This window comes from Phyllopteryx taeniolatus, chromosome 8 (assembly GCF_024500385.1).
Source record: "Phyllopteryx taeniolatus isolate TA_2022b chromosome 8, UOR_Ptae_1.2, whole genome shotgun sequence".
In the NCBI taxonomy this organism is placed as follows: domain Eukaryota; kingdom Metazoa; phylum Chordata; class Actinopteri; order Syngnathiformes; family Syngnathidae; genus Phyllopteryx; species Phyllopteryx taeniolatus.
This window is the reverse complement of record NC_084509.1, coordinates 27222228-27238657: the sequence shown is the minus strand read 5'-3', so window position 1 is coordinate 27238657 and position 16430 is coordinate 27222228. Positions and strand designations below refer to the sequence as shown.

The 16430-nt window shown below is 47.9% G+C and overlaps 1 protein-coding gene across 5 annotated transcripts in view; it reads left to right on the top strand.

The window, feature by feature from the left end:
* Positions 1 to 3724: 3724 nt before the first annotated feature.
* The window catches only part of plekhg2 (pleckstrin homology domain containing, family G (with RhoGef domain) member 2), a 48329-nt gene continuing 35623 nt past the window's right edge, over positions 3725 to 16430 (top strand). For 2 of the 5 annotated variants that reach the window (XM_061782567.1, XM_061782572.1), the window contains exons 1-3: positions 6825 to 7077; positions 9085 to 9165; positions 12224 to 12681. In XM_061782567.1, coding sequence (XP_061638551.1) covers positions 9117 to 9165; positions 12224 to 12681 — 507 coding nt within the window. In that variant the 5' untranslated portion in view covers positions 6825 to 7077; positions 9085 to 9116. The other 3 variants (XM_061782569.1, XM_061782570.1, XM_061782571.1) reach the window with 3 other exon arrangements.

Here is a 16430-nt window from a genome sequence, read left to right as displayed (position 1 = left end):
AACCGCCGCAAAACAAACACGCAGGCACGCACGAGCGCCGGCGCGAGCGCCAGCGCTTTGAGTTGGAGCTGACGTCACTTTTGGCGAGGCTCCTTTGACATCTTCACCTCCTCTTCAATTCTTTTTTTCGCCCCCGTTTTAAAAATACAAATAAAGTACATCACATGTACAGTTGAATTCCCTATTTATTTATCTTATGAAATAATTGGTGAAATTATTTACTGTAAATAATAATAATAATATTAATAGAATAAACAATTTTACGTATGCATGCAACATGCATAATATTTGTCAATTGTCTGAATTATAATTAACTATAAATAATACCTTTCAAAAACATAATTATTCTTTTTTTTTTTTTTTTTACGATTGTCATGAAATGACTGAAATTGAACGTATTTTCCATATTGGACTTTTTGTAGCGAGACGCGTGTGACGTGTCGACGGGAAGTTGCGCTGAGGTTTTGCCTTTCGTTCAAAGGCCTCGATGGGAGCCATCGAGCTTGCGTCCGCGTAGAATCGCCCGGCGTGACCGCACGGCAACGTTACGTCAGACGTCAGCCATTCGTTGGCTTAAAATAGGCGGAGAAAAAGTCAATTTGCGGCATGGAAAATAGTTTTGCCTGCCAGCCTCTGTGTGCGTGTGTGCGTGCGTGTGCGTGCGTGCGCGCGCGCGCCGTGACCTCTTTTACCGTCAAGAAGACAAATGAAGCGTCAATCATGACCATCGCAGTGTTGGGGAGTAACTAATGACATGAGATTATGGAATAAAGGACAAAATCCATCATATTACTGGGAGAAAATGTATTGGGTGAAATTTCCACGATTACAATTTTAGCTACATTTGAAAAAGAGCCGCATAATATTTTTCACACTTCCTACTTCTAAAGCCGACGCTTGTGATCGGCTCTCGCCGGTCATGTGCCATTCTGCCGCAGTATCATTTGTTTCCAAATATGACCTGGAGGTCATAACCTTGATGTCAATTGAAACCTTAAGCCTGTGATTGTGGTGCCACACGTAGCTTTTGAGAATGATTTATTATTATTATTTTTTTTTTACAAACACAAGCATGTGATTGCTTTGCCAAATGTAGCTTTTGAGAACGATTTTTTTTAAAAGACACAACATGTGATTGTTACGCCACATGTAGCTTTTAAAAATGATTGTTCTGCCCCACGTAGATTTTTGAGAGCGATTGGTTTGATGACACGAGTGTGTGGTTTTAATGCCGCGCGTGGCTTTTAAGAGTGATTGTTTTGTCAAAACAATCACATGATTGTTATGCCACACATCGTGTTGACTAATTGTTTTGAAGAGACATGCTTATGATTGTCATGCCATACCTAGCTTTGAGTGATTGTTTTGTCGACACGAGCATGTGATTGTTATGCCACACTTCGCTTTGGACAATGATTGTTTTGACAACACAAGCCTGTGATTTTAATGTCACACGTACCGGGTGATTGAAAAGTAACTCCCTGTTGTTAAGTACTTGTGATTTATTTTTCGGAACTAGAATTTTTACAAGAAATGAACATGAGAAGAAAGTGTATTGCATGGAGTTTTATGTAAAATTCGATATGGGAGCCAGCGTTAGCCACCACTTTCTCAAGCCGCCTGGGAACCGCATCAACTGATTTCACGAGGAACTCTTGTGGGATGGAAGACCTAACTTCTCGTATTCGCCCTTCAAGTTCTTCCAAAGTCGTTGGTTTGGTAGAATAGACTTGCTCCTTTAATCATGGAACGTACACACAAAAAAAATGTAGTAAAATATTACAACCTATGAATAAATGACAAGTATTTTAAAACAGGGAGTTACTTTTCGATCACCCTGTAGTATTGAGTGATTGTTTTGATAGGATGAGCATGTGATTGTTATGCCAAAAGATGAAAAGCTTGTTCCGGCGACACGAGCGTGTGAATGTAATGCTATACGTGGTTTTTGAGAGCGGTTGTTTTGACGACGCAAGCGCTTGATTGTTATGCCACCCATAATTGTGAGGGACTTTCGATGAGGCGAGTGCGTGAATGTTTCGCCACACTTAGCTTTTAAAAATGATTCCTTTGGCAAGATGTGCACGTGATTGTCATGCCATACGTAGCTTTGTGTGACTGTTTTGATGAGACGTCAACTTCATGTTTCTTCCATTAACTTAACTTCAGCACACATGAAAACAGAATTGACGATTTGAAACTGACGCCGACCCTTTTTCCATACAAAGGACTACCCGACACCTTACACTTTTACGTGCCACACGTGTTATTACACTGCCGTGACTCAACCGATGGCAGCTAACGTATAGACGCGCGCTCGCGCGCGCACACACACGGCGGTTAGCACCCCAATTTTATAGGCCCGCGGCCAGGAAGCAGATGTTGCGCTGACATGTCTGGAAGGAATGTCAGCGCTCACACACGCGCCGGCAAACACACGCACACGCACGCCAAGTGAAATTATCGGTGTGTGTTGTCGTAACTCTTAGTCATGTGATCATCACAGATTAGCAGCAGTGTGTATGTCCAAGCGTGTCTTTGTCTGTGTGTGCTTATGTACTTGTGTGTTTGCGTGTAGATGTGTTTTTTTGTGTGTATGTGTTTATGTACACGCGTCTTTCTTTGTGTGTGTGTGCGTTTTGTTTGTATGTGTGTTCATCTCTCTGTGCATGTGTGTTTACGATCGTGTTTGTGTGTGTGTGTTTGTGCATGTATGTTTGTGTGTGCTTATGTATGTATGTATGTGTGTGTGTACGTTTGTATGTATGTGTGCTTATGTATGTGTGTGTGTTTGTGTGTATATTTACGAGTCGAACAGTCAGTTGCTTGGCCAGTTTGTTTGTCAGTCAGTCAGTTAGTCCATCGGTCAGTTGTTTTTTTTTTTTAGTTCTTTAGTCAGTCAGTTTCTTCGTTTCTTGGTACCGGGTGTCAAACTCATTTTTGTCGCGGGCCACATCTTAGTTTCCCTCTAAGGGTCGTTAGACTGTGAAACAATTTGATGTTTTCAAATCAAAAGCCAGTAAAAAAACAACCAAAAACAAACAAAAAAAAAACAGTTTGTTCAACTATAATTCAATTTGTTTGAAAAGGGGGATTGGCAACAAACAAAATGCTTGCTATATCTCAACATTATTCAAAGTTAAGACAATTTGCAATTTTGGTATTTTAGCACACGCGATTTGCTTTCACGGGCCACATCAAACGACGTGGCGGGCAGGAAGTGGCCCCCGGCCACGAGTTTGACACCTGTGTCTTAGTACATCAGTCCGTCAGTTTGTTAGTTGCTCAATGAGTAAGTAGTCAGTGACTTCCTCTTTGTTGAATTGTTTGGCACCTCCCAGACTACGATGTCCCGTCATTTTTGGCCCGAACAAGGAAAAAGACAACACCATTCTGATCCGCGACTTGAGCAGAAGGCATTGTCATGACGTGCAGTGCCGCTAGGGGGCGCGCACACGCCCGTCCATTTTCTGAGCGGCTTCTCCTCACGCGTGTCAGCTCGATAGACGCACACATGTTGAAAAGTGGTCACGTGTGCGAACAGCTGATTGATATTAAATAAGCGCCGCAGCCACAAAGTGCTGAGCCGCACATTCCTCTTCGTTCCTCTTTCATCTTTGTCTCGTCGTCTTCTTTTCTGTCTTTTTACTTGTTGGCATCTTTGCGCTTCACTTATTTCCGACTCACACGTGAGAGCGTTTCAGGAGCATGTGCGACTCCTGTGGGAGTATTTTAGTGAAAGCACGCGAGAGCCTTTCACGAATGTGTGAGAGCAAAACATTTTCTGTGGCGTGTGTGTGTGACAGTGAGAGAGGATTTCAGTTTGACAAGCGTTGTCATGATCAGGAAGTACAAGAAGAAGAAGAAGAAGAAGAAGAAGACGATGAGTCCCATAGATATGACGAACACTCGACACGCCGGCGGCCATGTTGGTGGGGGCGACGTTCCCCTCTTCCCCACCTGTGCCTCGCTCAGCCTAATTACCCCTCGCATTTCACCTCGTGGCTCCTTCTTTCTGGTCGCCGGTTGGTTGTACCTTGTCGTCGCGTTCCAGCAGTCCTTGTTTCCACGTCGTCGCAGACTCACAGTAAGACCTCGACCTGGCCTTTTTGCCTCCCGTTTTTGCCTTTTTTTGGATGGCCTGCCTGTGTACCGACCTCGCCCGTATATTAAACTTCTCTTTTTGAAACTGTCCATCTGGTTTGGAGTCGTGCATTTTTGGGGCCCTATCCTCTGTTCCGTTCTTGACGCCAGTGGACCCTTCGGTCCATCAAACCTTTGAATGCTCCCTATTCTTGCCTTTCTGTCACATTTTTGTTGAGTCTCGATGCTGCCAAACCGAAAAGTGGAAAGTTTGAACATGCGTTGTAATATTGTGTAATAATAAGTGTATATTTGGATATAAACTAACATTTTACAGTTGGACGTACGCACGCTGACACATTTTACCATTGTAAAGTTCCAGATACAATATATGCTAATACAAATTGGACACGAGCTAACGTTTTGCAAAGGGATGGTCGCTATTGGTCAGTCCCCACGTGGGTCTGTTATTTGTACAAAAGATTGTGTTGGAAATGGCTTCCTTTCTTTGATGACGGCTTAACGAAGTTGTCGGGTTTCCTGAAAAATGTCGGCGTTGGAGGTGCGAGGGTTCTGCCCCCGTCCGTGCCCGTCAACTGGCAAGTTTGAGGCACAGTTTATAAATGTCAAATTGAACACAAACGTATGACTTGCTTATCTTACATTTGTAAACAATTCGCAAAGGTAAAGTTTAAATACGCTGTAACATTGCGTATAATAACAAGCGTATAATTGGACACGCCGTACATCGTAACATTTTGCAAGTAGCACAACGACGTTAGCGATAGCATCAGCTCCCGGCGCCACCGCCGTCCTCCAAAATCGTAACTCCACGCGGCACGCAAATGAATCCCATCGGACGAATATCGTACGTTCAGTTCTCAGGCGACTTGGAGAAAAATCACGACCGTGTGGAATTCCCACGGCTTTCCCAGTTCATCAGAACCGGTTCCGACCGGTCGCGACCTCCTGGCTGTTGTCCCTTTGTTCGCCGCTGACCTTCGACCCCTGTGAACAGGCGGCGGGTGATTGCGTTCGGGGAAACGGCTGCAGGAATGTCGGCGGACTGACTCGGAATAACAGCGCAGACGCGCAAAAGGTGCCGGCTCGTCGCTTTAGCCTAGCCTAGCATAGCCCCGCCCCCCTTTTACATGTGTGTGTGTGTGTGTGTTTGTCCACTTTGAAACTGCGAATGAGAGGAAGAGAAAACATGCACACATGGCGACGGGAATGTTTTCTCTTCCCTTTTTTTCCGTTTGTGTACACACTCGCCACTCACACAACGTTGTGTGCGAGTGTGTGCGTTTTAGGCTCCCCCCCCCCCCCACAACCTCGCTCAAAATTCAGCCCCTGACGCCACTCATAGCGATCGGCACGAAATTGGCCGGACAGGTCAGTCGTAACGAGACGCGCCAAAAAGTCTCAAGGGCTCGCGCCTGAAACTGAACAGGAAGTCGGCCATTTTGCTCGGAAGCAGCCAGTTTGGGGGAATGTTCCTTTTTACGCAAATTTGAAAAATACTCGCCACCGGTTTTACCGATCGAGACGAAATTGGGCGGACATGTCAGTCGTAACGAGAGTCTCGAGGACTCGCGCCGAAAATTGAACAGGAAGTCGGCCATTTTGCTCGGAAAAGACCATTTAGTGTTCATTTTCCTACTCGGGAGTCCGTCTTAATGTACATGATGAGTATGAATATAAATGCGTCAAGTTTTATACGTGATTAGTATTGATGTGTATTTTTAAATGTTTATTTGCGACGACATCTACAAATGATTGTGTTTGTGTGTTGGATTTAGTTGCATTAGGAATTCAAGCGGCAGCTCGTGAGTCCAAAACGCCGATGACGACGTCGCGGCTGTCTGTCGTCATGACGATACTCCCTCACCCTCATCAGGTGAGCCGGTCACCATGACGACCGTCTCTCTTTGTTGTCTGTCGGAAGACTCGTCGGCCCGGAAGCACATTTCCTGTATTCTACTTGTATATCTATTAGACACTGGATCTATGCTGATGTTTGGAAATGTATGTACACTATCTGTCTGTCGGTCGGTCGGTCGGTCTTTTTTTCTTGCATCACATAGAGGATGTCGAAAAAGGTAACCAGTAGAAAGTAAAGCCGTATGTTCTGAAGTGCGGGGAGTGCAAGTTCCAAGTTGTCCGAAAAAGAATGAGTTGTGTTCAACTCCAGATAGCTGCAAAAGTTACTTGGCGAATGGGGAGAAGATTGGGACTCATTCCGTCGTCGTGGACTTAGAAACCAGAAAGAATTGCAATTTGTTTGGTGACGGTTGCTCGCTTTCAATGTCGCGTGTTGGGACGGCGTGGAGCGCAGCGACCCTTTTGCGCTCGACGCAGACGGGTCGTAGAGAGGCAGTAAAAAAAAAAAGTCCCACGTATTCTCCCTATGCGGATTCTACTGAAAGCGTACCACGTTCGTGGGAAAGTGACTCGCTTATCGCGTCGTCGCGAGTTTATGGTGCAGACCGACACATTGCAGCTCCGACTTTTTTTTGTGTTCGTACGCTCGACGATGGTTGTCCACAACGGTTTCGCCGTCCCTACAGATGTTGGTCAGACACTTGGTCGTGTCCAGCTTGCGTCGTCGCGAGCAGTCTGAACGGCGAAGATTGCAGCAAATGTCCGAAGATGAGAAACATTCCAGCCTTTTCTTTCCTTTTTTCTTCTCTTGTGCGCAGCTGGCGCCCCACCCCCCCCCCCGCTCCATCTCTCTCTCTCTCTCTCTCTCTCTCTCTCATCCCTCCTTCCTGCCTGCCGTGCATCTTGCTCAGAGTGGCTGTTCCGTCCACGGCGTGTGCGTGGGCTCCCTCCGTCTCTCCGCTGACTCCCGTTGTGCAGCCATGACGTCCCGCAGGCTGCGGATCCTTCCTCTTGTGCGTGGTCTTCCTCGTGTTGTTTTCCGAACCCGCTTTTGAGGGTTGAGGCGCACGCTCCTGACGCGCCGGGGGCGAGGAAGGACCATCCGGGAGCCAGGTAGCGCTCACTTTTCAGCACAACTTTCACGGGAAGAAAAGGCCGTTCCGAAGTTAGGATGTTGAGGTTATCGGGAGAACAAAAACGGTTTGGAGTGAGCCATCGCTCGACATTTGCTGTGAACGAGACATGCGGTTCTCCACATGACCTGCGGGGGCAGCACGGAGGCTTCTTCCAGGCCTCATCCATTCTTCTTCCTCTTCATGTCTTCTTCGGATATTCTTCTTGTGTTATTATTATTATTATTATTACATTGTATGTCAAATATGAGAGCGTGGCAACTTTATTTTTGAATATGATATCTTTTTTCCTCAAATGATCAACTTCTTGCAAGATGACAACCTTTTTCCTTGTAAAAAATGCAACTTGCAAAAAGATTTATTATCATTGTCATATTACAACTTTTTTTTATCTGGGGCGGCACAGTGGATGACCGGTTAGAGCGTCTGCCTCACAGTTCTGTGGACCGGGGTCCGATCCCCGGCCCCGCCTGTGTGGAGTTTGCATGTTCTCCCCGTGCCTGGGTGGCTTTTCTCCGGGTACTCCCGTTCCCTCCCACATCCCAAAAACATGCATGCTCGGTTGATTGAAGACTCTAAATTGCCCGTAGGTGCGAATGGTTGTTTGTTTCTGTGCGCCCTGCGATTGGCTGGCAACCAGTTCAGCATGTACCCCGCCTCCTGCCCGATGTTAGCTGGGATAGGTGCCGACACGCCCGCGTGAGGAGAAGCGGTTCAGACAATGAATGGATGGATGGATTATTATCTTGGACGAAAATAGGACGACTCTTGAAAAAAATCGAGACTTTTTAGGTTCCAATTTTCAACCTCATTATTAGAATACCACCCTTACATCCATTTTCTACCGCTTAGCCGAGGTCGGGTCGCGGGGTCAGTAGCTTCAGCAGGGACGCCCAGACTTCCCTCTCCCCAGCCACTTCCTCCAGCTCTTCCGAGGGGATCTCGAGGCGTTCCCGGGCCAGCCGAAAGACGTAGTCTCTCCGTCGTGTCCCGGGTCTCCTCCCGGCGGGACGTGCCCGGAACACCTCACCGGGGAGGCGTCCAGGAGGCATCTGAATCAGATGCCCCAGCCACCTCATCTGGCTCCTCTCGATGCGGAGGAGCAGCGGCTCTACTCTGAGCTCCTCCCGGATGACCGAGCTTCTCGCCCTATCTCTAAGGGAGAGCCCGGACGCCCCGCGGAGGAAACTCATTTCGGCCGCTCGTATCCGGGATCTCGTTCTTTGGGTCACGACCCGCAGCTCGTGACCACAGGTGAGGGTAGGAGCGGAGATCCACCGGTAAATCGAGAGCTTCGCCTTTCGGCTTAGCTCCTTCTTTACCACGACGGATCGATACAAAGTCCGCATCACTGCAGACGCCGCACCGATCTGCCTGATTTTGCCATCTGCTATTGGGGGAATGCAAAATGGCTGCCACAACGCAGATCCCTCTGGTGTATTGCAACAACGTCATGAGGCGTCCATGCTGAAAACGGCACGAGTGACATTTTGAAAGCAAAAGAAAAGAAAAAAAACTTTTTGCACACAAAGACGCATTTGTGTTTGTGTTTCATGGAAAAGGAACGAAATCCGCTATATGCAAAAATGTCGTTATCATCGTCACAAAAGATTTCGCAAATCAGGAAGCATCACGCTGACGACATTGCGATATTCAAAGTTTGAAAAATATGACTTTTGATCGTCAATAATTCAAATATTAATATCGGTCAAATGAATTGATTTCAGAAGGAAATTCGGTTTAGCGTCGTTGATCAAATGATATGAAAGTGAGCCAACGTATTGATTGAAACGTCACAAGTTTTGGCACATCACCCAGCGTGCGCCTTTCACACGGAACACGGCCGAGCCAGGACGTCGCCGGCGCGAGGCTCGTTCGGCAAAACCTCCTTTTGACGGACGCCCCAAATCGGGTGGGCCCTCTCTGGCCAAAAAGCCTTCCTCATCCTCATCCTCATCCTCATCCTGGCTCTGTGCGTCCCGTTTAGGTCACTTCCTGTTGCCGTGACGTCATCGCATCATGCCCGAGGGTTGGCGTCGCCGGACTTCCAGGTCGTCCAGTAACGCAGGTGAGAACCCGGCGACCCCTGACCTGACGGATAGTTTCTATTATTACCGATATTACAGCCGCTAAAATGACTTTTTGGGTTGCTTTAACAACAACAACAAAAACGATTAACATTTGACTAAAAGAAAAAACACCCATAAAGCAACTTTTTCTGTCAACTGAACCGCATTTTTGGGTCGTTTCCGTTGTATTCAATTATGAATAGTGTCCTTTAAAAAACAAATACAAAAATGATATATACATTTTTACAAATATTAAAAAAACTTGGTTGCTTTGATTCTTATTGTATTTTAAAATCATTATTAGTGTTTTTGCATTTCTCTCCCTCATCATCGACGTGACGAGCTGAGATTGAGCGCCCGATCTTTATCTTCTACTCAAAAGCTGTGCTGATCTCAAATCCAAAGCGATGCAATTCCGCCACCTAGTGGCGTCTAAGAGTCCTTAGAGTTACGTAGAAGCTTGAATGCGACAGACAAGCCGGGCGGCGACCCTCTTCTACGGCAACCCGTTGAAAAACAGACTTGACGAATATAAACGTCGGTGGCAGCAAACGTTTGGATACTCGTTGATGAATATAAATGTCCACAGCCGGCGAACGAGTTCATCATTTTTATTCCAGTAGCCATTCTTATTCGTCAACCTTCGGTCTTGTTAGTCGTCTCGGGGCTTGGACTTCCTCACACACAGGAAGTTGCATGTTTTGTGGCTATGGAAACACAATAAGAAGAAAAGTCAACTCGAGCTGTGTTGATGCTGAGCATTGAAAGGAAACGAGCAGAAAATCAAGCGACGCCCCAGATAAGCTGCAGGAAGGTGGGGTGGGGTGGAGGGGGGGGGGGGTCCAGTCGCGGACGAAGGAGAATCCGCAGCCGAGCCCCGCCCACATCACGCAATCACGACTATATTTGAGGAGCAACGTGGTAGTCGCCTGCAGAAAACAAATGAAAAACACACCAAAATGCTTCAGGAGACCCCGAAAAGAGGAAAAGGAAGCAAAAACGGGATATTTTGCCTTCAAATGCTATATGTTGCCTTTCCGATGAAGTTGGCCACAAATAGTTGCTTTTTGCCCAAAATGTGACATATTTCCCCCCCAAAAATGAATATCGGGTTCTGTATATTTGCCCAGGAAGGTGGTAGCTTCTCTCACACAATATGTGTACGGCGTGTTGTTTTGACTTGATCAGGCTCGGACGCTTGCAAAATCATTTTGGACGACGACGTAACGCAGACGTCGGATGTTGCGGTATATTGAAACCTTTCGGACAGCTGACCGCCAATTCGATGTGCGCGGACTTTGACGTGCAAGGCTGGAATTTGATATACACGGAGGGCCGCGTAGGAAATTAGCATATTAAAGTAGCGATTGAAGATCATTTTCGGCTGCTGTCGCGCTGATGTAAACCTGAAATTCTGTCCATAAAAGTTACGAACAGAATCGGTGACAAAGGGCAGCCTTGGCGGAGTCCAACCCTAACCGGGAACCAGTCCGACTTACTGCCGGATATGCGGACCAAACTCTGACTCCGGTCGTACAGGCACCGAACAGCCCGTATCAGGGGGTTCGGCACCCCGTACTCCCGAAGCACCCCCAGCATGACCCCCCCATGGGAAACGGTCGAACGCCTTCTCCAAGTCCACAAAACACATGTAGACTGGTTGGGCGAACTCCCACACACCCTCGAGGACCCCGCCCAGGGTGTAGAGCTGGTCCACTGTTCCACGGCCAGGACGAAAACCACACTGCTCCTCCTGAATCTGAGATTCGACTTCCCGACGGACCCTCCTCTCCAGCACCCCTGAATAGACCTTACCGGGGAGGCTGAGGAGTGTGATCCCCCTGTAGTTGGAACACATAATAAGTATACCCACACCTGCTCGGCGCCTCTCACCGTGGGCAACTCCAGAGTGGAAGAGAGTCCAACCCCTCTCGAGAGGACTGGTACCAGACCCCGAGCTGTGCGTGGAGGCGAGTCCGACTATATCGAGTCGGAACTTCTCGACCTCACACACCAGCTCGGGCTCCTTCCCAGCCAGAGAGGTGACATTCCACGTCCCTAGAGCCAGCTTCTGTAGCCGGGGCTCAGATCGCCGAGGTCCTCGCTTTCGGCCACCGCCCAGCTCGCATAGCACCCGACCCCCATGGCCCCTCCCACAGGTGGTGAGCCCACGGGAAGGGGGACCCACGTTATCCTTTCGGGGTGTGCCACGAGTGGAGGCCCGGCCACCAGGCGCTCGCCTTCGAGCCCCACCTCCAGGCCTGGCTCCAGAGGGGGGCCTTGGTGACACGCGTCCGGGCAAGGGAAAACGTCTTCCTGAATTTTTTAACATCATCGGGGGTTTTGGAGCTGTGCTTTGTCTGGTCCCTCACCTAGGACCTGTTTGCCATGGGTGACCCTTCCAGGGGCGTGAAGCCCCAGACAACTGAGCTCCTAGGATCATTGGGACACACAAACGCCTCCACCACGATAAAATGACGGCTCAAGGAGGGGATAATCAAACTTTATTTTTGATTGTAGGGGAAAAAATCTACTTTATGTTAAAAGATATAAATTGCTAAACAAATTTCGTCCAACTTTTTCTTATAAATTGTGACTTTATTTCTGAAAAAAACTCCTTGAAAATCTTTTCACAGCAGTGAATGAGTAAAGACTTGTGCGCCCCAGACTGGAATGACGTCACCAAAGCTGACAACTGTACCCATCATGAACAATATCATCTTTATCCTGCTCATCTAAACCAACTGTAGATATATTGTATCTATAGTTTGAAATATTTTATATTGAAATAATTGATTCGCCGGCCTGTGCGTCGCCGATCCCGAGCCAAGAACGGGCAACTCACATGCATATTTTGTATCGGGATTATGCAGTCTAAGATATTTAAGGCTAATGACAAGTGATGTTAATTCAAAACTTTTTTTCTTCAAAGAAGCAAAAATGATTTTCTGAAACAAATTCTAAATGACAGAAAACGAAACAAACGAGTTGAAAGTGTCGGACAATCTTCTTCTTGTTATTGACGACGTCGTCTTCATGTTGTTTGGCGGCGACCAGGTGCCAAGCGTCCGTCGTCGGTGTCGTCGCTGCGCGGGATGGCGTCGTCGGGCGAGCGAGGGGCGTCGACGTCGTGCGCGTCGGTGGACACGGTTTGCTCCGACCGCGAGCGTCCGGCCTCCCTGTCCCTGTCGTCCTCCGCCTCGTCTGCGTCCCTGCGGGACACCTCGCGCTCCTCGTCTTCCTCATCCTCGTCTTCCTCGCTGCCGTACGGCGCCGTGCCCGCCTATGACGCCTCGTCGTCATTGTCGTCCGGGCCCGAGAGGAACGGCTCCGACATCAGCCTGGACCTCACGCCGCTGCTCGCGGGAGGCCGCGCCCGCGCGGGGGGTCGCTCGGCCGATGCGGCCGCCGCGCCCGGGCCCGGGCCAGGGCGGCCGTCCCGGCTGGAGAGGGTCGTCATGGAGATCGTGGAGACGGAGCAAGCCTACGTCAGGGATCTCAAGAGCATCGTGGAGGTGAGACCAGCCGCACGTCGTCATCGCTATTAAAACCGTTCACAACAAAAAACGGCCATTTTTATAACACATTGGAGACATAAGACAAACATCATCATGAATAAAGATAACTTTCAAACAAACTTGAAACAAATCTGCAAAAAACAGCAAAAAAAATTGGCAGACGGTGAGGGATACCGTCAAGCTGAAGAAGGAGGTGCCGAACCCCCTGATGCGGGCTGTTCGGTCCTTGAACGACTGGTTTGGTCAGAGTTTGGTCCGCATTGCCGGCAGTAAGTCGGACTCGTTCCCGGTGAGGGTTGGACTTTGTCACCGATTCTGTTCCTAACTTTTATGGACAGAATTTCTAGGCGCAGCCGAGGCGTAGAGGGGGGTCCGGTTCGGTGGCCTCAGTATTGCATCTCAGCTTTTTGCAGATGATGCGGTTCTGTTGGCTTCATCAAGCCGTGATCTCCAAATCTCAGCCGAGTGTGAAGCGGCGAGTGGAGGAGTTCAAGTATCTCGGGGTCTCGTTCACGAGCGAGGGAAGAACGGAACGGGAGATCGACAGGCGGATCGGTGCGGCGTCTGCAGTGATGCGGACTTTGTATCGGTCCGTCGTGGTGAAGAAGGAGCTAAGCCGAAAGACGAAGCTCTCGATTTACCGGTGGATCTCCGTTCCTACCCTCACCTGTGGTCACGAGCTGTGGGAAAGAACGAGATCCCGGATACAAGCGGCCGAAATGAGTTTCCTCCGCAGGGTGTCCGGGCTCTCCCTTAGAGAACGGGTGAGATCTCAGAGTAGAGCCGCTGCTCCTCCGCATCGAGAGGAGCCAGATGAGGTGGCTAGGGCATCTGATTCGGAGTCTGGGCGTCCCTGCTAAAGCTACTGCCCCCGCGACCCGACCTCGGATAAGCGGTAGAAAATGGATGGATGGATAAACATAAGACAAAGATAATGACAATCACACAAACATGAAAAATAGGCAAACATTTCCAAAAAATTGGCACATTTTTGCTGATTTTTTAAAATGTTCTTTTACACATTAACACATTACAACATGAGACAAAGATAACAGTCAAACAAACATAAAGAATAGGCAAAAATTGGCAGATTTTTCTCTTTTGTAAAGTTAAACAAATACTAAAGGACAAAATATTGTAAAACTGTCAAATGTTCTACCTGTAATTCATATCTTTATTGTATAATGTTAAGGACCTAAGAATAAGTCTGATGAATTGGACTTTTATTCTGCCAAATATCAGATATTTATATTATTAGGCATTATTTAGGCATCGGCCTAAAAAAAAAAATTTGGTCGGGCTCTATTTTTAAGCGGAACATCTTGAAAAGTATGACTTTATTTTCATGATATATAACGTCATTCTTGGGGAAAAAAAACCCAAAACAATCAAAATTGATAATAATAATTGCTTTGATATGCGAACAAATTCGACTCGACATCATCGCCCAAGAATATGACATCATCACATACTCGCATGCACGCCCGCAAACTGTCAACCAATCGCACAAGAGTGTGGAAGGCCTAATGACGTGTGGGTGCGTGCGTGCAACATATTCATCAGGTGTGAATGCCTGCAGGTGACTTTACCTGCAGCTGGTTTACACACACACACACACACACATACACACGCACAGCATATATTAAAATGAACAATTGGTTCTTTATAACCAGTATCAATCTAAAACCTATGAACTAAAAGGTAATGCGCGTGGAGCTGTCATCGGGCAGCCAATCGCAGGGCACATACAAACAAACATTCATACCTACGGGCAATTTAGAGTTGTCAATCAACCTCGCACGCATGTTTTTGGGATGTGGGAGGAAAGCGGAGTGCCCGGAGAAAAGCCACGCAGGCACGGGGAGAACATGCAAACTCCACACAGGCGGGGCCGGGGATTCGAACCCCGGTCCTCAGAACTGCGAGGCAGACGCTCTAACCAGTCATCCACTGTTCCACTGGAACTAACCCATTTGACTTAATATTCATTAATTAATGTTTCAGATAAAAGTTGACTGGCAGCTGCCCCTCTATTCTGTTTCATGCATTTAATATCGATTTGATCTATCGATTGGTTGATCGATTGAAGAAACCGCAGCAGCTCGTCGAGTTTAAAGACGTGATTGAATTCTCCTTTTGACAAAAATAAACCCATTAGCGTCCATTGCAGTTCAGAGTCACGTTCATCACGTTAGCGCATCGCCATGACAACCAAAGTTGAGGTGGACAGGAAGCGTCTCATAAAAAACGTTGGTTACATTCCAACACGCGCACGTATGAGCACACACACGCGTGACCCGCTTTGAAAATGGTGGAAAAAGTCTTCTGATAAGAAAACACAAATTCCTCAAGACCTGATTGTGTGCGTGCGTGCGTGCGTGTGTGTGTGTGTGTGCACGCACCCCCCCTCTATTTGTGGTCTGCTTGAAATCTGGATTTGATTGAGAGTACATGATGTCACGCTCACTGGGAATCTGAACCAACTGCCATAATAAGCCCGCCTGTGTGTGTGTGTGTGTGTGTGTGTGTGTGTGTGGGGGGGGGGGGTCACATAAAGCGGCCACGGCGGCGTAGGGGTCTGATCTGAAGTGGACGGTTGCGGTTCCTCTATTTTTCTGGGAAAAGTCTCCATGAGTGGCGCTAAGTGAAGTCTTCGGATTTGCTGAGTCTTCTGCAGACGCAACACGAGAGCGAGTTCTGCTGCTGCGTGGCGGCCAACTGGGACAAGCAGCTGGAAGCAAAGGAGGAGAAAAAGAAGGAGAAGAAGAAGGAGAAGAACGGGGCGGGAAAGATGATGACAGGCCAGAGTATGCAGAGGTGGAGCAAAAAAAGAAGACGGCGCGACGGGAGGATTGTGGGAAAGCCAGCAGAGACCAACATGAGGATCGGAGGGAGATTTGGGGAAAGGGAGGAGGAAGAAAAGGAGGAGGAGGAGGAGGAGGAAGAGAAACAAACAAGAGTCAGTGTGGAATGTGACAAAGGCTGCGTTGCGAATCACCGCCCAATCCACCGCGGCGGCCATCTTCAAAATGGAGAACCGCGGTCCGGGTTCCTGCACATTTGTCCCAGACTGCGTACGCAGCTACAGTCAGTAGTACGCTAGCCGTGATCACGTGACCTTAATGAGCCAATCAAGGTCTTTGTTTACAGAAAGAGATTTGCGGGATTGATGACACAATCATCAGAATCATCTTTATTTATTTGCCAAGTATGTCCAAAAAAACCACACAAGGAATTTGTCTCCCGTAGTCGGAGCCGCTCGAGGACGACAACAGACGGTCAATTGACAGAGAATCCTTTTGGGACATAAAGACATTGACAAGAAGAAAAAAACAGTCACTGAGCACTAAAGGTTTGCTAGTTGTCTGGTAATGCCGGTACATTTATTATGATTTTTTGACAATTGAGCAAAATGATGCCGAGTCCTCTAGCACTGAGAGCAGTTCGAAAGACTAATATTGCAATAGTCCGCTGCAACGAGCATTGTGCAAAGGGCGCCGAGACTTCAAGGAGTGGATGCGGTTTCAAGTGACGAGTAGCGCGATCATCTGGGACAATGTCGATTGTGCAAATGTTGCAGATACTCCTCAGTCAGTGTGCAAATGGAGCAGATGCTACTCTGGCATGAGTGGCCAGTATATGCAAATAGTGCAGCGTGGCGAGACGACTACAGTGAGTGCACGAGTTATGTAGAATTGGCCCCACAGAAATGGGACAACGAACTCAAGACAAAAAATTGCCAGCAT